The 23748-nt window shown below is 39.3% G+C and overlaps 1 protein-coding gene across 1 annotated transcript in view; it reads left to right on the top strand.

Moving 5' to 3' along the window:
• PKN2 (protein kinase N2) overlaps nt 1–23748 on the top strand; it is a 50181-nt gene that overhangs the window by 2663 nt on the left and 23770 nt on the right. The window contains exon 2 of the mRNA XM_061379166.1: nt 20406–20703. Coding sequence (XP_061235150.1) covers nt 20406–20703 — 298 coding nt within the window. The remainder of the gene's footprint in view (nt 1–20405; nt 20704–23748) is intronic.

Here is a 23748-nt window from a genome sequence, read left to right on the forward strand (position 1 = left end):
TTAGATACCACTTCTCACAGAGTTCTGTATGTTTAAAGAAGTGACAGAGACGTTCCTTAAAACCCTCTGCTAGCAAGTGCCCACTGAGCATTTCTGTTCAGCTTTTCTACAAACCATTTTATAAGTTCTTCTGTATCTTGAACCATTTCACAGGCAGTTTGTAGGATGTGGAGAGTGTTTCTTGCTCCTAAGCAAGTTCTCATGTGTTTTCCTTCAACATGAAAACCGCAACACTTACTCTTTAGGAGTCAGCAAATGCGCAGTATGAAATAAACCTGGCAGTAGTCAGATCCTCTTGTTAATTTGTTCTGTTTAGCACCTTCACCAGAAACTTACCTGGTTACCAATGATTGAAAGATCACTTTACTTTTTTACCTCCTTTATCTCTAGTACAGGTCCTTTTGTAGAGGGGGAAGGAGCTTGGGTAAGAACCAGTACTGCTGATGATGCCTTCCCTTCCAAGATTCTGTTATCCTTCTCTGGGTTTGCATCCCTTTAGAACTTGGTCTAGCAGGTAAACCAGTGCTTTAGGTGAACTGCAGAGCTTTTAACTCTTTGCTTCCCGGTGGAAGGGGTGATTGTTTCCTCTTAAAGTTAAACTTTAACTTGGGATGCTTTAGGCTGTTAAACAGGGCATCCATAGACTAAAATATTTTAAGTTTTAGATTATAAAGGCCTTTTTAAAAATCATTATTTAAAAATAAATGTTCTATGAGCTCATGGGTATTTCCAAAGATGTGTGCTTTCTTGGCAGTGTTCATAGATGTCAGCCTAGTAAGTTGCTATGGCTCAGGGAACAGTTATTACTTAGAGCATTTAAATGCCGCTATTGTGTATGCAAAGTGATTGCACTTTTGAACTTATAGGTGTCCTCTATCACTTCTTCTCTAGGCAGTAATGGCAATGTTTTAAACTTCAGGCTTTTCGTGTAAATGTTATGGGATTTAAGAAGACTTTAGGTTCACTCAAAACTGTGCTTTAAAACCGATACCTGTTTAATGGCAGCAAAAAATATTTGTTCAAATGAAATTGTTTGGTCAAGTTAGGGAACTTGGCCTGTGCCCTAAAGTAAATAAGCAGGTAACAGACCCTCATTTGCTTCAAGTGGAAGTGTTAAAGGTCTGCTTGGAATGAGTTTTTCAATCTTGGCCATAATCCATTTTTTTTTTTTTTTTTAATTACAAAACATTGGCAAAAATGTCTTTATTTCTGTATTAGTCAGAATAAAGGGGTTATTTTAGTGGCTATTTTGTTTTAATGCAAGTATTATGTTTCATAATGCGTGCCTATTTGTGTAATTTGCTAAAATGCTGTGTTCGGGAGCCTGAAGTATGAATTTCAAGACAGAATCGTGTTTAAAGGCTATTCGTGACTTTGTTTCCTTTAAAAGTAGCAATGAAACAGTACCACAACTGAAACGCATGTAAATTATGCTTACACAGTGGCACATCCGGTAGAGTTCTTAGTTTGTGTTTTTTCCGTTTCATTAAATGAGTCTGATTGAGGAATACTCGGTATTTTGTTAGTTTTCATGGTATAAACCAGGACAGTTGAGTTTTAGGCTACACAACTATGTTTTGTATATTAAATTAGGCACTTGTACCTGGGTTAAACTACTAGGTGGGACTCTGAAGACCTGCATTTCATTCCTGGCAGCTCTGCTCTCAGTAGGTGACATTAGGCAGATGACTTTGCTTACTCATGTCTCAGTTTCCTCATCTTTAGAATAGAGGTAATGATGCTTGCTTTTTTAGAGATAAAAAGTACTGGGTATTTATTATTAGCTGTCACCAAGTGCCTAAGGACACCTTAAAAAGGTACAAGTAACCTAATTAATCTGTTTTCAACAGACACTGTAATTAGGCTGAACACTCCAAAGTAAGACTGCCTTCCAGTACTGTTCAGCTAGGACAGATTAGCCTCAGATTGTTTGGAGTTCCTCTTGTTTCTTCAGAACAAGGAAATGTCCCATTCAAGTGAATATATCCTGAGCTGGTTTACTGCTTTTGGTGTGTTTGGGGCTTGTCAGGTCCTTACAAATGCTTCCAGAACTGGTGGATTTAGGGTAGTACTTCAGGTTTTTCTTCCTTTTGTGGATATATATTCGTCTTTAAACAGGGCGCTGTTCAGAACTTGTGTTAGTAAAATATACATCCTGTTCTCAGTGGAACATCAACAGTCCTTAAAATACCTTTAGGTAGGTGCATGGGTGGGGGTTTTGGGTGTGGTTTGGTTTGGGTTTTTTTTCATCTTCTTAATTCTGTCAGTCTGCCTGTTAACATAGGAACTTAGATATGATATAGACTTGGATACATTGGACTTAATCAGATCAGGTGCCTTTCTAAGACCTTCAGATAAATTATTAGTGATGGCAAGTAGAAAAGTGTATTTAGTTACAGCCTGCGTGATAGTTCTGCTGGAACATTTTTATACATTGTGGATGCTCATTCGTTACAATGTAACCTAAAATCTGTGGTAGAGTAACTAGATAAACATGTCTTTTACATTGGGAAATGGTGGTTTAAGGGTTTAATGATGGGATTAAGACTTTGTCAATGTCTCAGTGCTTTGCTTAGCTCCAGACGTTATGTGGCCTCTACTTGGATTTAGAGTAACAAAGCCTTATGGCGTGTTAGATGCAGCATGAGGGGCTCGTGCTGCTTTCTGGTTTTGCTTTTTGTAGGATTCACTGGTACAGCTGGTACAAATTGGTTTATGGTGGGCTGTTTAGTTGAGTTTGTTTCCCCTATGTGGATCCTGTTAGTGAATGGGCTCAGGAACAGACTGAGCTGAAACATCTGTCATGAGGTGGTGCTCTGTAGCAAGGCGTTTGTATAATACTTCGATACTTTAATTATTAATGCTCAGTCTGCAGTTCCTGACACAAGCAAAATAGCTTCTTTGCTAGCGTTGGGGGTGGTAAAATGAGATTTATGTTGTAGAATTGTAGCATCCAATCTGTAACTTCTGTTCCTTAGAGATACAGTTCAGGAGTACTGCATTGGAACAAACTGGTAGTGCCATTAAAATGCTCCAAGCCTGTCCTTACAGTAACATTATGTCTGATCAGTGTGGTTATTTGAACTGCAGCAGGATAATTATGTCCCAGTGGCAAGTCCGCACCATTTCTGTTACTGCCATTTTGCTGTTGCTGGTTACTTAGTGTTTGACAGCTCACCAGTGAATTGAACTGCTTGCATGACAGTCTGGGCATGCATCCTGTGGAGCAAAGTTCTGCTCCATGGGTTTTCTCCTGGTGCTTTGTGGGGTGCTTTCTGGAATCCAGGAATTCAGTGACTGTGTGTCAAACTAACACAGTTTTTGTGACATCCATCAGCTTTGCCAGTGCAACTTCTGGCAGCCAGAAAGGAGGATACGGTTGAGTTCTGTGATGAACTCATATGAACAGGATAGTCGTGTGTAGTTGCAGGCTTATGTTGAGCTAAATGGACCAGCTCTGCTGGGAATTCTGCTGTTGTACTCTGGGTAATGGAAGAGGCTGAAATGGAGCTATTCAGGCTGATGCATTTAACTTCACTAATAGGGTGAGCTGGGAGAATTCATGTGGTCAGTTGCTATGGCTCTGTTGTGAGGCCACCAACTGTGGGTAGTGGTGATCTGATTGTTGTTTAAGGGTTCGCCACACCTGCTAATTTGCTTGATATTTGGTATAAGTGCAGATTCCTATACTGTGTACTGGCATTATGCACGCTTTGGTTGTAGGTCCTGTTTGCTGGAATGTGATGTACAGAGCGCTAGATGCACAGTGATGGTAAAACTGTGCTCTCCTCAGTGTAGTTTGTCACTTCGACTGGGCAACCAGGGAAGAAAGGGGAAAGTTGCACAAGTGTATTTTGTTAGGACAACTGCATCTATACTGAAGGCCTATGTTATTTTATTATAGGTATATAGATAGCTGTTAGGTACCAAATAAAAAGTGATTGACTGGGAAGGGCTGGGCTGAGCTCTCAAAGGTTAATGTGTATGGCTTTTTCCTTTTCCTTTTCTGTGCCATAAAGGAAGGTTAACATGTGGCAGGACCCAGGGAGGATTTGCTCTGGCCCATTATGCAGATCAGGAAAACTGGGCTATGCTGGTAAAAACCTCAGTGTGGATCGGACTAAATTAGTTAGCTTTTGCTGCCTTCAGTTCCAGTGGATTTCTGTAAGCCTTATTTTTTCTGGAGATCTAATATGTTTTAAATGACAGAGAATTTCTGACTTGTTCTTTAAGTACAGATCAGAGCTTGCATCAAAAGCCTATGATATCTGTTTTGTGGCTGTAGTGTTGTGTGTGGTAGTGCAGCGCTGAAGCAAGCTGGTTTTTCTATTGAGCTTTTCCTAACATTTCCTATCTTGCAACACAGTAGCAGAGCACAGAGATGTGAAGAACATGTTAATGTGAACATGAAAGTGGCAGAACTGGTGCTATTACTTCTGAGAAGAGCTGGGGGACAGCTTTCCACTAACCCTCCACAATTGTTATTAGTGTCACGGAATACAATAGGCAGCAGATCTACGGCCAGGAGAAGGCATAATTAAGTCTGCAGTACCAAGGTGCTAATAGATTGTGTCAAAGTCCTGAGGTAAATCACAGGAATAATGCAAGCCTCTGTTAGTGTGGTAGAAGTGCTTGTGAGCAGATCAGAGCAGAGGGGAATCGTGGATTACTACAACAGTAGTAGCTGTGAAATAAATAGTGCTGGGCCTTAAATGCAGAGGGTATTGCTCAAGTCTTGGAACGGAACAGGTGATATACCTGTTGTTAGCTTGTGAAAGTCAATACTCCAAGCACTGAAAGCTCAATGCCACATACAATTTTTTATGAAATCAAATACATGTCCATGAATCATATAAATGCACATGTAACACCCTGCTGTGTACTCACCTTTGCTAGACTGTTGAAAGGTTACAGAAAAGGACTAAGAGCTAATAGCATAATTGTTATTGAAGGGATTTAGAAATAGTGCTTGCAAATAATTGTGCCCAGCTGTTTTGAAATTGGTTTTCTATCTATGTATATAATTTTGTATGTTTTCCTATAAAAACTTCATGTAACTTTTGAGGAGAAATTGAGAGTTGTTAATTAAAAAAGGCACCCAAAAAGCATAATGTTTTTTCTGTTTGAAGTCCCAAACACAAACTGGCTAATTCAACAGGAAATAATGATATGGTTTAGTCTGTCACTGATGCTATAGCTTGCTTATGACCTTAGGAAATGTAAGTTCTGTGTGTTTGAAAACTGTCAAAAGGTACATTCATTTTGGGGGTTTGGTGCAGATCAGTGCAAGGCAGGTCTGTGACAGATGTGTTAGGATGGAAGAGTTCTCGTTGGCTCACTGACCTCATGGTGTTCTGGAACTGGAAGCTTTGCTCTACTGAGCTGGGGCTGTTGTTCAAAGGAAGTGTCAGACTTTGTCAGCTGATACTGCTGTTAAAAACAAGCATGTGCCATGTTTGTTGCTTCACGTTTGCACAGACAGCTCTGTGGTGAACAGATTTTGTTGTTAGTTTTGTTTTGGTGCTGTTTTCCCCCACCATAAATTAGCTTTCAGCCAGATCAGGCTCACATCCAGTTCACTGTGTGGCTGTAAAGATATGTGCTGGCCTACATCAGCAAATGGTCTAGGGCAGGAACAAGCTGTTGGGGGAGAGCAGGACTGCTGGTTCTTTAGAGGCTTTTCTTCCCCTGCAGTGCATTTATGCAGTAAAATGTTTATCTGATTACAGGCTGAGATTTACTCTCATCTATGTGGCTTTGAGCTAGGGGCTATGAAAAGAGTCCAGTTCTGCTGCAGATGAACATACAGATAATGAACAAACTGTGAACTATCTATGGTAATTCTTTTCTTCAGGCAAAGGTCTCTCAATATGCACGTGACACTAAAAATCCGTTTGTCTGGAAAAGCATAGAAAATAGGATTGTTTTAGACATGCATGGATCAAAGATGTAACTTCCTTTAGCTTGAAGGCTGAGAGCAGTGTTGAGGCTTTGTGGCAGCATGCTAGGTGAATGGAGGGATGTATCGCAGCTTTATTTGCTAGCTTTCTGAGGCTGCTGCTGAACCTTTTACGCACTCGAGGCAAGGCGGAGCTCTGAAAAATCTGAAGTCTTTCAGTTGAAAAGGCTTTGAAACAGATGGGATCAAATTTTGGAGTGAAGACAACTTACTGTGCAAATAATACTGTCCATAAAGGTAATGAAGAGTGTGAGGTATTACTTTGGTATGAATACACCTTCAGTTATTGAACAGTTTGGTAACTGTGAGCCATTTGAACACTTTTTAGGAAAAAACCCAACCAATGACCAGTTGAATGTCTGCAATAATGAATACCTCTGAATATTCAGACATGCATCAGTTCGAGCATCACTTAGAGGACTTTGAATTACTGTGTACAAGACTGATGCTGTGCTTTGGAGGTCCAGCCAAACTGGGGCTAGAAGCTGAAAATAGAGTGCAGAAATAACAAATTTGAGGTGAAAAAGTGCTTAAATGTTTTCAAAGTTCTTGTGGTGATGAGTTCTTTTTCAAAGTTATCCATTCTTTCTTCTTGTACACATTGACAAACTGTGTGTGTTCTCTTCATAACTCGCCTATGCCATTAGAATCTGTAACTTTATATTTTGTGCTGTAGAGGTGAAGGGTTATTTTTAGAACAAACATTGAGTGTTCTTTGTGATTCTGGATGTTCCAAAGCTCTCTACTAACAACTGGCTTATTTGTGTAATGTCAGCAAGGAACTTTATGCCAATCCCTAGATAAATGGAAAATACTTGCTTAGCTCTGTCCTTCTGCCTACCTTTCTTACTTCTCTGCTGCAGGAAGAGGAATGTAACCCATTTTATGACTTACTCTGTTTTACATCACTTAGGTTATAGATAGGAGATTGAAATTGCTCTTTCATCACTGTGATCCATATTACCATTTGGATTTTTAAGTAACATAAGCCTCCAAAACTAGTGCTGAGAATTCAGGAGGAATGCAAATTGACTGCGTGCCTTGTTGCTTTTTACAAAGCTAATATGTAAAACCATTCACTACTTTTCCACTTCATGTGTTTATTTATATGAGAAGATTTTGCAAAACAATGGGGTGGAATGTGCTTTAAGAGGACGTTCCCTTTATAGACAGACCTGCATATGGCATGACAAGATTATTTCTTCCCTAAGTCTCAATTCACGTAGTCTAAAATTATAAGCCAAATGATGACAAAGAAGTGACAGCTTTTCTTCAAACTGCAAGACAAAAAAGACGTTAGGAACCTCCAAAGTTGTAAGGAGGCGTGATACTGACAACCTGCCTGGAGCACATGGGGAACAATGTAGGTATAATGGGGAAACAGAATACAGGAAACTAAGCCCTAACAAAAGATTATGGAAGACAGAATCAAAGACTTGTGTTGAAAAGTACCCAAAAAAAGCATACTACAGATCTCCAGAGCTTTTTCAACCCAGCAAGGTCTTTTTGTAGGACATGTTCTAAACTTAGTGGCAGCATTAGGAAAGTAAAAGTACTGTAAATCGTACATGCCTGACTACTACTGTAGCATTCTTGAACTGCTGCCCATTTAGGACTCAGCAATCTCCTTTAATGGAAGCATGTTTTCCTCAATATTTGAGTTTGTTTGTTGCTTATTTATAAGCTCATATAAAGCTGATGTTTTAGGCAGAGAATGGCCGAATGTTAGAAGTTGTCATTTGCACATTGTAATACCTGCATAATTGGAGATCCTCGGGAAGATTGTTTAAATCTTGTTCTTGAAACTTAACCCATTATTGAATGCTGTTTTCTTCAAGCTGGGAATCTGTGGGCTGGGTCTCTCCTCTCCTGAAGAGATGCTGTTAAATTTAAACCAGAAGGACTTTAACATTAGAACGAACTGGTTTATTTCAGAGGGCTTTTTTAGTTGTTGTTCTCTACACCTTTATTCATGCCAGTTAGCCTGAGTCAAATTAACTGTTAATCTGTTGGGAGAAGACTCTAACCACTTTAACTCTTCATCCTTATCAGGTCATTTCAAATGAGATTCCTCATCACATAATCCACTTCACAAATAATATCTAAATCTGACTTCATTTTCATTTTGTGTGTGCTCTTTTCAAATGAAGTTAGTATCTATGGCAAAGCACATGGCATTCATCCGCAGCTCATCATTGTTTGGGGGGTCAAACTCCTCATTTGAATTCTGCTTTTTGCTGTACTGCAAAATGCAGAAGTAATGTATTGATTGCTAATGTAAATTCTTTCAGAATTGGTCTTCACCTGTAGTAGGAATCTGCATAAGAGTGTATTAGAAAGTTTTAATTAAAGTAATTTTAACAGATTAGAAACAAAGAAATCCTCATAAGTTTTAGGTGCAGGAGGAAAAAGAGCACTGGTCTGCTGCAGAGATCCAGTGTCATCTTCTGTTCTTCAGGCTAGCAGCCAGCCAGCACCAATATTGAAGTCCTCTTTCCTGAAGTATTTCCTTAGGATGGTAGTAACTTGGTGGCACTGTCAGAGCAGCGGCTGCCCTGCATGTGGGAATTGGTTTATTTTGACACCAGTTTGATTCTTGCAGTAGGTGACCTTGAGTATGAAAGCAAGCCAAGGGAGATGCAAGTTCTGCAAGTGGTCCCCAATATTTGTAACTCTTTCCTTTCCATAATAGACAACGCTTTGATTTTTCAGGACTCAAAAGTAACATCTCCTTTCTTTAGCATTTGTCTGCCTTCCCATCTGTTGCATGTACTTAATTTGCTGTCAGTTGAAGGTTTATACAGTGCTTCAAGTAAACAGATACTCAAAACTTCAACTGCAGGCATCCATGTTCTGAATTTATTCACATACACTTTCTAAGCTATAGAGTTGAATTCTTTTCTTCTCAGTCTCCATCTAGCATGCAGTAGTTTCTTCAGATTTCCTTCACTGATTTTGGTCTTGCACTTTCTATGTTCTCAGATGGCTCTAATTACTTTTATGACTTTTTCCACTGTTATAATGTTTGCTGTCCTGAAGTTTTTAAGTGATTCTTTATTGCAGTGAATGTATGTGAAGCTTAGTTACCTAGTCAGGTACATCTGGGAGTTCCTGCAAATCTGAGCTACAGCAGCAGTGAGTATTTTGGTGGCATATACTGGGGATGATCAGAGGTGCCACTACCTTAGGGTTAGCAAAAGGCAAAAGAAAGGGCTGGCTGTGGGTCTGGCATCTTCAGCAAATGGAGAGAACCTGTGTCTAAGCAAAAAAACATTGGCTGTACCCCTGCATGTTTATATTAATGCCAGTTTATTGCATTCTGGCTAGGTAAAACAGCAGGAAGGATGTGAAATAGAAACCAGTAAAGGTCAGTAATGGTACAGTTGAGGGGATGTTAGCATGAGCTAAATATAGGATCTTATTTTGGAATATGATGTGGACAGATTGGAGACTGTACTTTATTCTTGTGTAGTTTAATTTCTTTTTGTATTATAGAGACTGCTTTTTATTTCTCTCCTGTGACTCTGATGCTTGAGAGAGCCTCAAGACACACACACACACACACCCTTTCAAATGCAGCTAGGAAGTAGCCTTGGCCTTCTGAAATTTAAGTATCCATAAGATTATGCTGGTCTCTTTGATGAAATACAAGCAGGATTTTTCAGTCAAAACTTAGTTTGTAGGTTTTTTTTATCTCCTAAAGATGACATGCTTTAGATTAGATAGCTCATTATAGAGGAATACATAGTAGATACTCTTGGGAATGCAACAGGTTGAACTTCAACCATAAATAGCTTCTGACTGCAGTAATTTCTTTCTTTAGCTTGAAGGACTTCTTCATGAAGGTTTTGGTGAATGTCAAATCTAGAGTATTTTGTAGCTCTTGGGTATTAATAAAGCAGAATATTGTACTTGGGTTTAGCATTATTTTGACACTGTGGTTTCAATAACCAACTAAAGGTGCTTGTCAGGCTGCTAGGTAACTAAAATGCTTCTGAAAATGGAATGAAGGGGAAAACTTTTAACTTTGAAGAAGAGTTGTGTGCATATCAAAATCCATGACACTGGAATATCGGCAACAGATATTCCTAGAATGGTGGAGTTTTTTAATTGTGTGTGTGAAAACTACCTGTAAAACAGGGTGAGGCTTTTGATATTAAGGAATTGATCAATATACAACAAACAGAGGTTAAATAGTACGTTCAAGATTCCATTCTCATGATTGGTGCTAGAAAACACATGGAATGCATGTATAATCTTACCTACTCTGAAAAAGGAAGGGCATTGAAATCGCTAACAAGTATGCTTCATTGTGGGATTTCTGAACACTCAGCAGTACAAAATGCACCCTATCATTCCTCTAGTTTAATGCAATTATAATGTGAGAACTTCTTTCCATTATTATGTAAATTTGGGTTTATAGAATATCCATTAAGATTTACTTTTATAAGCAGATCTATACATAATGCATAGAAAAGCTGCTGTTTTGTGCTGCTTTATTTCTGTTATGTTTCAGGTCTCATTGATGTATTGGTTATTGGGACACTGATGCTTCCCATTTTCAATTTAGCTGATATTGAAACTGAGCTGGTAACACGAGATAAATGGAGGAGAGTCCTCTACAAGTATATATGCAGAACAGGAGGCAGCTTACTTGGGAGATGGTGCGGAGCCAGAGCATAAAGTGTAAAACTTGTTAAATGACTAATAAGAAATCCTTCAGCTAAAATCCTAGACTTTTGTTCAACACTTCTCACTGTCAACATCATCTAAATGTCACAGTTTGGTTTGGGTCATAGGAAGGTGGATTTGGATTGCTGTACTGCAGGTCTGTGGGGGATCACGGCTCCTACAAACAAAGACAATGTAGATAGTTTTAAAAACCCAAACTTTAAGCAGATTTGTATTTTGAAAAGTTAGTTTTTAAATAATTTGTGGTCCACATAATCAGTGAAATCACTTCCCTCTTTTTGACTGCTGTTGCATATGAAGCAGTCAAGTCAGGGTATCTTCTTTTTGCTTGTGTTGTAGGTTAGGATGGGCTTCTGTTTCTTCATGACTTCTCAAATACCTAGGGAACTGATTAAATAGAAAATGGACATTAAGAGCCAGTGAAAATTATCCTACCATATTTCAAGGGTCAGAGAAAGAATGGTTGCAAAAACACTTCAGATATACCACAGCGTACATCAGTGATGCTCTGTACAACTCTCAGACAAATGGGGATGTGAAGTAATGCTTCTATAAATAACTGTGTGTTCATCCATAAACTTTTACTGGAAAGGCATGGAATGAGATGCCTGCATCTCTGCAAGTGGAATTTGGGTGTGGCAGGATTTATCCCTATAGTGAAAGGTCATCTTTTCTGCTGGCCACCTGTAAAGGTGAGAAGAGGGTTTAAGGAAGACTTTCCATCCTCCTTTTACTGCTGGAGGCAGAAACAGGAGCAGCATTTCCAGTTGGTTGGAGTATAGGGTGTGAACTTGCATAACTTCAGATGTGATAGCCAGAACTACTGTGTTCTCAGTCTTGGAGTATAAAGACAAAGGTCTTTAGTATAAATACAAACATACATCCCTTTTCTGTACTGTTAGGACAGCTGTTCTGTACTGTTAGTAGCTGATTCAGCTACCCATAAGCTGTGGTGAAGCATTATTGCACAGTCCTAGAAAGCAAAAAAATGTGGTTCCTTCACCAGGATCTAGTATTTAGCCACTTGGCCTGTTGCCTCATAAAACAGATGTTAGTATTATCTCTGATACGACTTGCTGCATTTCTAATGTACAAAATAGTTGGCTGCTAAAGAAGATGGCTTAATTAGAGTGGAATGTAGACTCTCAGCTCTTCCATTAGTTTTGCAATGGCTAAGAATAGCTCCTGTAAAATATAGTAAAGTTAAATGGACTGCATATTAGTTGTCTGTGCTGAAAGCTGGAATAGTCAGAATGAGCAAAATGGTCAATGTGTTACATTATCTGAGATAGGTAATAATACATTTTAATTGGATAACAGTGGCTATTAGCTAACTAATTTTTATCATAGTAGAAGAAAACCCTCTTACAAGTGGGAGGGGATCTGTTTGTCATTAAGTATTAATAACTGGGGCTTGGGTTCCTTGGGTTTTATATTCTTGGGTAGTGGCTGAAACCTCTTCACAAGCAGACATTTACCCACACGTTTGTCTTAATGTTAACATTGCAGCCACTGAAAATGTATAGTAACAATGTTAACTTCACATGAAGGTAAGTTTACTGGGCATGCATCCAGGAAACTCACCTTTGTACAGTGTGCATTGTAGTTGAGAAGGAGTTATCAAAGTCATAAGGCATGATTGTGACTCATGTCTTTTGACTGACCTTTTTACCTTCGAAATTCCCTTCTACCAAATTACACATCGTATCTTGTAGCTTGGATAATATAGTAGTTACTACTTCTTTGCAACATCTTGAGCGGTATGTGTAATAATATTCTGCTCAATGTTAGGCAAAATTAGGCAAGCATTTTAAATGAAAAATCCCAAACAAACAATAAGGGTATTTATATTGGGATTATATAAACCAAATTGTAGTAACATCATGTAGCAGCAGAAATGCTTGATTTTAGGTGTTCGCTTTAACACACACTTCAACAGATGCCTCGCTAGTTATGCTTTATTTGGGGGACAGTGATTATCTGTCATGAACAGATTACTAGTTGCTATATTACTGTTACTTAAAGGCAAATTCTCCACACATTTGCGTGACCTTAATTGTATGTTAAGTAGCTCTGTTTCTTCAGTAAGTGATGTTGGATTTCAGGCATTTTGGAGCAGTAAAACAACTGCCTGCACCAAACTTGAGCATAATGTAACTGCAGAGAGATCAGTCGAGTCAAACTGAGACAAGAATTTCCCTCAGAAGAACCTTGGTTTAGTCTGAAACAGCCATTCAAAATAACTATTAATTCCTAAAAGAAATGGATACAGCATATCCATAGCATTGTAGCATTTGGCAAGAATATTAAAATGTACACTTGAAAAGTATGTACTCTTTATATTCAAGGCATAATTGTAGGCCATTAGGATGATGGTGTTTTATATATTTATGTGGTACAGAAAATGACACTGTTTCCATGATGAAAACAGTAATTCCAGGTTAATTTGAAGGTGTTTAAAGTAACAAACAAATTAAACCCCTTTCATGACTTATTTTTGCTATCAATTCTCAACTGTAAGGGTTGCTTGGTTTGGTTTGCTTGGTTTTTTTCAAAGCAGCTTCAACCTGTCAAGCACACAAAAATAGTGGTTACTCTGCTATTCCCCAGTCTTTACGTTTTTATTTATTTCGGAATTTTTCCCCAAATATGTCTCAAAAGAAGACTGAATTTCCCAGCTCAAATTTGGGAAATGCAGAACAAGTCTGTGCCTGGAATTCCTGTGTTGGCAGTAGGATATAGGACATACATGCATGCTGATTTTCACTGCCCAGTTCAGTATGTTAAATGTACAGCTGCAGATCAGAATCTGTGACTGAGGGGCTTCTTTTCTTAAAGTAAGTTTTTCTCTGAACTTGCTTCTTTTTGATTTATTGAGCTGTTATTTAATCCACTCTTTGTTTTCCTCATCTTTTAAATGGGAATATATGTATTTATCACATTCCGAATACATGCTATGATAATGTTACAGGAATTAGATCAGAAGTTATTGTTTCAGTATGAAAATGTTATAGGAATTGGATGAGACATTATCATTTCAGTGCTTCTACTGCATGCATCTAGGTGAGGCTGCATTTCAGTGGGAATCCAATCATGTTGGCACAGTTATATGATACATCGTTATTGGAGATACTTCCAGCACGCAGTATGGTATTAACACTTCATAAAATCTTTTTCCCTGTATCTTGAAAGAGCTTGTTTATATCTTTGGCATTTAATAGAGCTTCTACTACTGTGTGTGGTCTGCTCGAGACCGTATTAATTATATAAGATGCAGTTTTCTTCTGAGTATGCATTCTGCTTCTTTATCTTACACTAACTTGGTTACTGTAGCACCACTGATAAACATTGGTACTTCAAATGAACTTAAAAATGAGAAGCTGCATTAAAACTAAGACAGCAGGGTTTCATAGAGAATGGAGGAGTCGTTTTGTTATGGGCATTATTTCATATGCTGACCTTACTCATGGGCACACACAAGTCTAAGTTGTGACAGCAGTCCCCGTTTGTCACAGTGTGGATTTGAGCTGTTTTTTCAGCACATCTGGAACGAGGGGGGTAAGGGTTGTTTCCGCTGTGCTGTGGTCTGTTGGAATTTTTTGGCTGGGAATGGGAACTCCCAAGTTATAGATAAATGTTTGGAAACTACTGAAGTGTCTGTACCATGCCTGTTGCCAGAATATCTAGTCACGCTTCTTGGATATTCTGATCTCAGATTCAGGTGCTCATTGCTTGTGCTATAGCCTCTGTCAAAGCCTCTCATCACAGGAAATGTGACTTGGGATTTAATTTAATGTCATATTTCTTTGGAAGCCTCCTTGCAGGTCCTTCTTGCATAAAATCATCAGGAGCTGCTAAAATGAGAAGCAGCTGAAGGCAGCAGTTCTTTAAGTGGTTTCCCTCTCTTCCATGGTGAGGAAATCCCTCTCTCTTATGCCCCTTTCTGTAATCACTTTTGGCACAGCACAGCACAGCACTGCACTGACACAACTTCCAGTGCTGTAAACAAGGCTGCTGCTGTTGGAGCACCTTCTGGACGGAGCGTGCTCTTTGTGTTGCTAAACGCTGGCCTAATCAGGGATTGTTTGTGGCTGGATGCCTAGATCCGAGCAAGGAATCCCCGGGGAATTTCATTACCGGTTTAGGTACGATGTTCTGGCTGAGGCAGGGCACACAGCTTTTCACCCAGGTGGTGTAGGATAGAGTGCTGCAGCCCAGCAGCTATCGAGTCATTCAAAACAAGTATTCCTCCTGAAACATTCATATGGTGCCCTTCAGGGTAACAGCTAACACTGGGAGAGAGGATACCACTGACTGAGGACTGTGGGTTGGACATCCCTAGTTTACGGAAAATTGTCCTGCTTGAATCCATCCATGTATAATGCAATGCACTATGGATATTTGTGCCTTAAACAGCTCCTGTTACAAAGCAGAGAGCTGTGACTTAGATTAAGTTTAAATCCTGATTTGTGACATGTTAGCACAGCAAACTAATGCCAAAACCTATTAAGCCTCCAAGGTTTTTCTTGTTCCTGACACTGGGTGAGTGCTGAGATCTTGACCACAATCACATTTGCTTCTGGGCAGGAGGAAATAGTCCATGTAGTTCCAGTAATCCAGACAAGGCGTCACATCTGGTTTTATGAATGACTTCGGGGGGAAGGGAAGTTTGCAATTGATTAACATTGTTCTTAAAATCAAAGCCTGCTCTGGTTTCAGGAATTACTGTGGAGAGCTTCAGGGACCTTGGCAGTAGCTGAGGAAAACAACTTCTTTTTCCTCAGTTCTTCTATTTTGCTTTTTTATTCCTAAAAGAATATTGAGAAGATGATACTGAAAGACAGAACAGTTCCAAATCTGTGCTTCCAATTCTTCAAACTACAATGAAAAACTAATGAAAGTTTAGTCTGTCTGGGTTTGTATTTTAAATTAGTATGCTTATATGCAATAGCAAAGCATTTTTACTGTACTTGTCAAACAGATTTTGTTATTTCTTTGTCTATTATCATCTATTGGAATGGTTACTAAAATCCAAGAGCATACAGAAATGAATGCTAATAGCTTTAGGAAAAAATATACACCCTTTTACTGTGAGTTTTGATGTTGTTTTGGCATTTTCCTTAAAGGCAGGTTGAGTGTGTGCTTGTAACACATCAGTGCGAAGTGTAAATAACGTTGTGCATGAGTGCCATCAGCTGTTTAAACATGCTGGAGTTCAAGGCTGCACTTCCCATCTATAACAATTAGCACCAGAATTCAGCAATCTGAATTCTTACCCTATCCAAGATTCTCTATGGTGAATACATGGTATAACACAGTGCAGCTGTACTGCACTTAGGAGCGAGTCTTTGGAAGTTATTGATGCCCAGGATTTTAGCGTTACCTTTTTCTTCTGAGAGGTGGCAATTCAGGAATCTCATTTTGAATTGGAAGTCATTTAGTTTACACAGCTTAAGCTCTGATATGTTCAGCTTCGTGGTACTCTCTTCTATTCAGCAGGACCTCATTGTTCATCAGTTTAGGTGTTCTAACCTTAAATGAGAGCTTGGGTGGTAGATGCAGTTTGGGAAGGCACCTGCCTCATAGATGATTCGGTCAGGATTGACCTGAGGAAAAAGTATGAGGCCCCCCTGGGTTTCCATAAACAACATTCATGGCTCTCTACCACTGCATCAACCAGAACAGACTGTGTGTTATTAAAAGACGTGCTCAGACCACTACCCATTATTTTCAGCAATTATACTGAAACCATTTCCCAGGAGTAGAGAAATTGAAGGCTGGCATCTTGAATTCATCTGTGTAAATAGATAGTCTTGGAGCCAGCAATCAAAGTGAGGTTGAGTCATTAGGCCATTGCAGGCGGAAAGCTGTATATGTGGGTTCCTCTTTCTTTTTTTCTCTAAGCAGTAATATCTAATTTGTGGTCCTTGTTAGTTTATTGTAGTAAACATAGCCTCAGTTTCATTACGTGCTGAAATGTTTCCGAATTCTCCAGCCTGGCTCATAAACATGTATTTTCGCATTGCTAACAAGCATGTACCACTGCCTCTAATCTCTTTCCATAGAGCCCAGAAGCAGGTTGTTAAGAGCAGCACTGGGTGCTGGCTGCCCTCTTCTGCTGTTGGGGCAAAGAACTGGGTCAGCAGCAGTGGTCTGAGAGATGCTGTGGAGCCACCCAACAAAGATGGGCTCCTCTCTATTAACTAGCAGTCAGAACACCACCAGAATTGTAAAAGACACTGAGAATCAGTAACTGGCTGCCCGTTCTGTTGTCTTGGATTGTAAAGCGGTGAGGCCTGCTCTCTGTTTTGCCAGCAGGAGTGGTTTAGTCATTGTCTGCTGCAGAGCATTTCCACTCTTAAGCTATTTGATGTTAAATGATTTTGGAAGGGAGAGTAAAGGAAGTGGCTGTGCAAAATCCATTGATGGGTTCTTGGCACAGAGAACGTGAGTGATTTCTTCTGTCTTTGCAACCTGTCTGCTTGAGCAGTGCAAAGGAAAGGGCCTGGCCCCTGCCTCCAACTGTTGTTTCTTTTGACTTAATTCACAGGTTGAGGGGACAGAACACCTATGTCCTAATGGGGCTCAACCTAGGGAAGAGCTTATCCAGATGGGAAAACAAGTTTTCTTGGAAGAATACTCAGTTCTAACAAGAGACTTGTAATAGGCTGTCATCAAATCAAGCTGGAATATCCTGTGGTTTAAGTCACTTCTCAGTTTAAAAGTGGAATTTGAATTTGGCATTTTGGAAGGTGCTTTCCTTAAAGGAAAAATATTACCTTACTTTTCTCACTCAGCTATCTGATGCTATGTCCAGTCGTGTCCATCAGTTCTAGAATGGAGCATTGCTGAGGCTGCTAATCTCTGGCGTGAGGATCTGTCTCAAACCTGTGTTACATCCCAGCAGCAGAATGTGTCAGCACAGGAGCAGAACGACTTTGCTTGCAGAACATACTCTTGCTCGGCATTCCTGGTGACCTTCAGGGTCACTGAGTGCATGATGTCCTCCTTGGAAGGCTGTTTATTTCACCTTTGTGCCAGGTGACACATCTCGGTAACTAGGTGACAGAACACTTCTAGTTTAAAAGTGTAATTAGAGAGACTGGAGTATCACCCGTGGCTTTGGGGGCAGTTAAAGATGGATGCTGAAATGAATAGGCAATGTAACTAATGTTAGTATCCCCAATATTGACATCTTAGATGTCTCAAGCAGATTGACTCTGTATCCTGATGATGCAGAGACTGCTCAAGCTGAGGAGAACTTTAACTTGATTACTGGAAATTTGGAATGCAAATCACTAATGACCATGGAGATTTAATTTGATTGAAGACTTGTTAGACACTGTATCTGGAACCAGGGCTCCAAAAACCTGTTTATATAAGAATGTAACATCCCTTTAACAGGTGGCATGTAGGGCTTGAAGATGGATAAAACCCTCCCCCATTGAACATATGGCTTTGTTCAATACAAACAATTAACTGAAGTGTCTTTAGGAAACCCTAGTCCAGAATAATTCTGAATTATTTATATTTTAATTACACTGTTCTATTTGAGAAGTTTATGTTCCTGGCATAATTTTAGCACACTTCAGGTGCTATTGAAATACAGAATAAAGGTGTTCTGTTGGATTTGGGGCTTGTTTGTCTTTTTTTGGTTTATTTAAGAAGGGTTTTCTGTTGGGGGGGGTGGTGGTTTGGTTTGGGGTTTGTCTTTTGAGGTTTTTTCCTACATTCACCACTAGTTTTTCTCCTGTGAACTTTGGGAAGTGTAATATCATGCTTAGAAAGAGGTAGATGATGAGTTTATTTCTAGAAAGCTTGCAGAACAAGTGCAAAGGATTATGGTTTTAAAATACACACTTGTTATTTACAACCACTGTTTTGACCCCTGCTTTTAAAGGCTAAATAGCAGCATACTAATCTTGAATCTCTTTTTTACATCCTACATTTGTCTTTGACAACCAGGGAAATCAAAGATCTGTATCTAATTTGGATATACTTGGTTTGCTGTATAGTTGTATAGTTTCAGCTGTTTCTGAAAAGAAACCACTCAATACATAGTGGTTGGATTCCCTCACTATGGATATGAACCCTTGGTACTAGTTGCTTATCACTATTGACTATAGGAAAAAAAAAGGTTGATTCTTTTTATAGGCTTATATATGGAAGCAGTGTCATGTATTTCCCAGTACAGCTATTAATAGGCTTTCTACATCTGCATAATAAATCATTTATTTTAGTGTGTACTGCCAGAAATGTACTTGCAGGGATCACAAGTGCACTTTAGGTATTGATTTGCAGTCCTTTCCCCCCCCCCCCCCCTTTTTGTTTCTTAATCAGTTGTCATTTCTGAATTGCTTGTTTGTACTCTCTTGATAGACAAATTCTATGGCAGGATAGAGATTCTGACTGCCTTTAGTATCTCAGAGTCCTTGAGTTCCTAACTTGTTCTGCAGGTAGCAGCTATGGGTAGAAATCTTTTACTAAGAGGGGTTTGAAGATGATTTACTCAACTTGTAGAATTATAGTTGAAGACTTGTAGATTGGATCTTGGTTCTGGAAGGCAGCATCAGTGGAATGCGCTCAGATTGAAAGAGTCTGACCAGTGTTATCAGTTGACATGTACAGCACAGGCACAACGGTCATGATCCCCATTGCCCCAGATTCTTTGGAAAGCAAACAAGTCACTGTGGGCTGTATCTAGAGATGATGAGTTCTGGGATGTTCTTACAGTTTATTAGTCTGATGCTGTGTTTCTTGAACTCCTTCCTCAATGTTTCTTTCTACACTTTTCCCTGCTGTATTGCTGGTGCTTCCAACAGGAAATAGTGCTGACATCTAACTTTACACACACAGCTTGAAGATTTTTATCCTCCCTTCCAATACCTTCATGTTCACCCAAATATTTCAGAAATCTGAGCAATTTCTTCATTGTGTTCAAGAAAAATTACTGATATTTTGGTCTTTTGGGTGGATCCATGCAGATCAGGCCCCACATTTACTAAATACATCCTGAACTATGACTGGATCAGAGTCTAAGTTCTGGAGAGCCCTTCTCTGACCTTCACTCACTTAGCTCTAGCTAAGACTGCTTGAATAGGACCTAGTATTCATGTGTAAGACATACAGGAAGTGTTATTACGTATGTAATGATTTGTACTTCATTGGTGTAGGTTCTGTAACGTGCCCTTTGTACTTTTACTTCTCAATGATACACAACCATACAGTAGGTACAAGTAAGATCTCATAGGTACTGGTGGTCTGAAGACTCTTTTTTTTTTTTTTCCAGTCTTTAGAAGGAATCTATTCTAATGAATGTGTAAGAATTCATCATAGATAATAACTGTTAGAAGTTGTTCTTATTTCCTGTAACCATTTGGTCTATTAAAACACACAATTAGATCTAGAAAATCACAAACGTGAGTCATGAGCTCTGAGGCACAAAACTGCCAGGCAAGCAGCCATGACCAATCCAGAAGTATTTAAATCTACGGGTGTTAAAAATAGGCATAGTAAAGACGTCACTAACTTTAAAATAAATCTGTTGCAAAAGGTAACTCCAGTTAACATGTCATGTCTCGTGACATTACTGCTTTAGGGCAACACAAGCGTAGACCCATGGCTAGTAAATGGCCTTACAAAGGGAGTGTTTAATACACAGAGAGAGGCCTAAAGCGTGGTCATTTTAAGAGCGCAGCGTCCATTGGCAAGAAGCAATGTTTGCTGGTACTTATCTTGCTGTTTTTCTTTCTAGGGGGATGCCAAGAGTCTCCTTGCCTCTGAGAATGTGAGCACTGGCCAAAAGTTGGACTTTGCAGATACAATGGTACAGCAGAAGCTGGATGAAGTAAAGGACCAAATCAAGCGGGAAATAAGGAAGGAACTTAAAATCAAGGAGGGAGCAGAGAACCTCAGGAAGGTCACAACAGATAAAAAGAACTTGGCGTATGTGGACAACATCTTGAAAAAGTCAAACAAAAAGTTGGAAGACTTGCATCATAAGTTACAGGAGCTCAATGCACATGTTGTAACAGACCCAGATGATGTTGCAGGTACCATGCTTTATGTGAAATGAGGTTTTTCTCTTAGCTTAGATAAGCCCTATCCCATTGCACTGGAGAGAATTGCTCTGGGAATGAGCAAATCTGTAGCTGGTGAGTTTGTTACTTATGTATGCCTGTGATTCACAAAGAAGTCTCCAGTTGCTTTGAGTTTTGGTTTCTGTATTTCCTGACCGCTTGATGATGCTCTAAAGATTAACATGTACCAGTTCTTCACTTTCAGTTATTACTATATTGAAATAGTGTCTCAAGCACTGACTTTCTCTCACACTGTAGACATCAGCATTAACACACCTTGTATTCAGGGGGGGGGGGGAAATCTAACTTTCATAACTTGTATGTCCTTTATCAGACTGAATGAACAAGCTTTTCTTGCTGTGGCAGCTCTTTAAGTCTTCAGGCTCTTCTATAATGAAGCCACCCTTTTAAAGATAACTTGAAATTGTTATCACAGAACAATTGTAATCAGTAGTTTTAATTGGCAATTTCTGTGGCATGGCAGTGAGTCCATACTCATTTTGAATGTAGTTTTTTAAAGTACCATGCTTGGTATTTAAAGATGGAATGTTGTGAAAGTAAACAGTCCTTTCTCAGCTTTGTGGAATGAGCTATTGCCAGCCTGGTGATTTCACATTGCACAGACTTGCCTTGGCAAAAAGCGGATACATGTGCACAAGCTATGGAAGGTCTTTGTGAAGTGAATGCCTTAAGAAGCTTGGGCAGTAGAACAAGACTGTAACACCCTTCTGAAGAAAGGTTGGTTACAGTGAGAGTTTAGGGGAGTATTGGTATATATTTTCATACTATTTGGCCTGATGACATGCTGCAAGAGTACTGAAGTGTCCATGGTGGCCTGCACAGTGTTCACTGTATTCTCTGCTTTTTTGATTTTGATCTTCACAAGAGACAAAGGGCACAGAGTGGCATAGCTGGGAAGTAGAGAGGCAAAGTACTTGCTGCATCATGAAATGGGAATGAATACAGTAATGCGTGCTTCATAGATAGCCACTGGGCTTTTAGAAGGCATGAAGCACTGTTCCATGTCAGCTGAGATTTATGGAAGTCTGCTTCATCATTGATAGCAGTGTGCCTCCTTTTAAAGGAACAGGAAGAGTGGAACAGAAAGAAGTGTACAGAAAGTGATGTAAAAATCTGTGTGGACATAAATCTGTGAAATGCATCTAGCAGTAGCTTGAAAAATGGATGAGCACAGAATGTTCTTGTTGGAATGTCCTGTTCCAGTATAGCATTTAAAAGCTCTATATACAGTGTGTTAATGAGCAATATTGTCCTTGTTCATGACTCAGGAAATGCAGTAAACCCTAAGAGAGCATTTATGACTTGTAAAGAGATGGTTTGTGTACAAAGACCTAAATGATGATGCTGAGGGTTGCAACTAGGTGATCTTAAGGTGCTTTCCATCCTTAACCATTCTTTGAGTCTGTGTTCAGATCCTCAGTACACTTCTGAAAAGGCCAGCAGTGCCAATTGCTTTTGTGAGTAACTGTTAGCAACCAGGCTCATCTTGCCTGTGTTCAAATACCAGAGACTCCATGGAAGGGATAAAAGATCAAAGTTGATAAACTAATGTGCTTCTACCTGCTTTTGATGCATGCTAAACTTCTTAGTATTGTTTTTAACTTTCATTCTGTTCAAAGTGTTATTGGTAGATAGCTTTTACAGTCTTACTTTATTGAAATGTGCAAGAAAAAAATTACTAATCCTGTTGATCTTTATATTCCCTGTGAAGTACCACATCAAGCATTTCTATGCGAGACCCACTTTAACAGAACATATTGCGTAACCTTCTGAAAAATACCCCAAACTTCAGTTCTTTTAGTATCTCTCTTTAGATCAAAAAGCTACAAGCACCCACCTCCAAAACTGAAACGCTTGAGGGTTTTATATTGTTTGCCTTGTGAGTTAATTGCCTGTCTCCTCCCTCAGTCATGTCACTAACTCGTGGAGGGGAAAGCACTGTCAGTAAACATTGTCTTTAGGCTAATGGGTGCAGGTCATCTAGGCGATGCTGATTTCTGTTGCTGAAGTCTTAGGTTTGAGTTTAGGTATTGGTGAGTTTGCAAAATAAGGTTGGTAATATAAAACTAATGATATGCCAACTATATGGGTGTTTATGTATGTATATATACATATAATATTCAGCTAATACATAGACACATGGCCCTAAAGATCACTGCCATCTGACATAAGATACCTTTGTGCAGAGGTCACAGGTATCTGCTTGGGAATTCTTGCTTTTTCTCAGGATCAGCTGTGAATTTGATAACCACTTACTGTTGAATATGTGAGCTCCCTAAATAAGTGCAATGTTTCCAGAGGCTAGCTTTATCCTAAGCTACAGCTTTTCACTTCAGCTTGTGTTTGACCTTCTTCTGGTCAGTCAGAGGCAGGAGATTTTAAAAAGGGAAGGAAATACATGGGAAATCTTTAGATTGTGCAGAGCACAAATGCTGAAATAAGGTAAAGAGGGGTTCAACAGCTGCAGGAGCCAGTCTGTGTCCTCTGTATGTACTTCAGTATTTTGGAGGGTGGTCCTATGTTTTTCCCTGTCTTCTAGAGTACATTGTATATGTTTTTGCAGGGTCTAAGTAGCCAAGTCAGGCATTGAGAAGTAATGCTAAGAGAATCATTGCTTATAAGATGATGATCTCTTTGACCTGTCAGGCCTGAACTCTGCAGGCTTTCTGACTGCTCTGTTGACTGGTTGAAAGGTCATTGTGGTAACTTGCAACAGTCATTTAATCTTTCCTGGTTCCTGTATCTGAAAAGTGGGTGTGAACATACATTTGTAGAGTGCTGCAGATGTAGAGCTGACAAGTGCCGTGCAAGCTGCTGTGAAGTCTTACTGTTGCTTATGGGTATCAAGCAGTAACAGACATTAGTTTTTTAACACACCACTAATTTGTGTTGTAACTCTGTAATCAGCACAGTGTAACCAATACACATTAAAACCATTAAGTGTAGTGTTAATGAATCTACTGTAGGAAAATATGTTTTAATAACATTCCATTTTAA

This window comes from Neopsephotus bourkii, unplaced genomic scaffold (genome assembly GCF_033783945.1).
Source record: "Neopsephotus bourkii isolate Nb327-2 ecotype Australia unplaced genomic scaffold, CSIRO-AGI_Nbou_v1 NB_1768, whole genome shotgun sequence".
NCBI lineage: Eukaryota > Metazoa > Chordata > Aves > Psittaciformes > Psittacidae > Neopsephotus > Neopsephotus bourkii.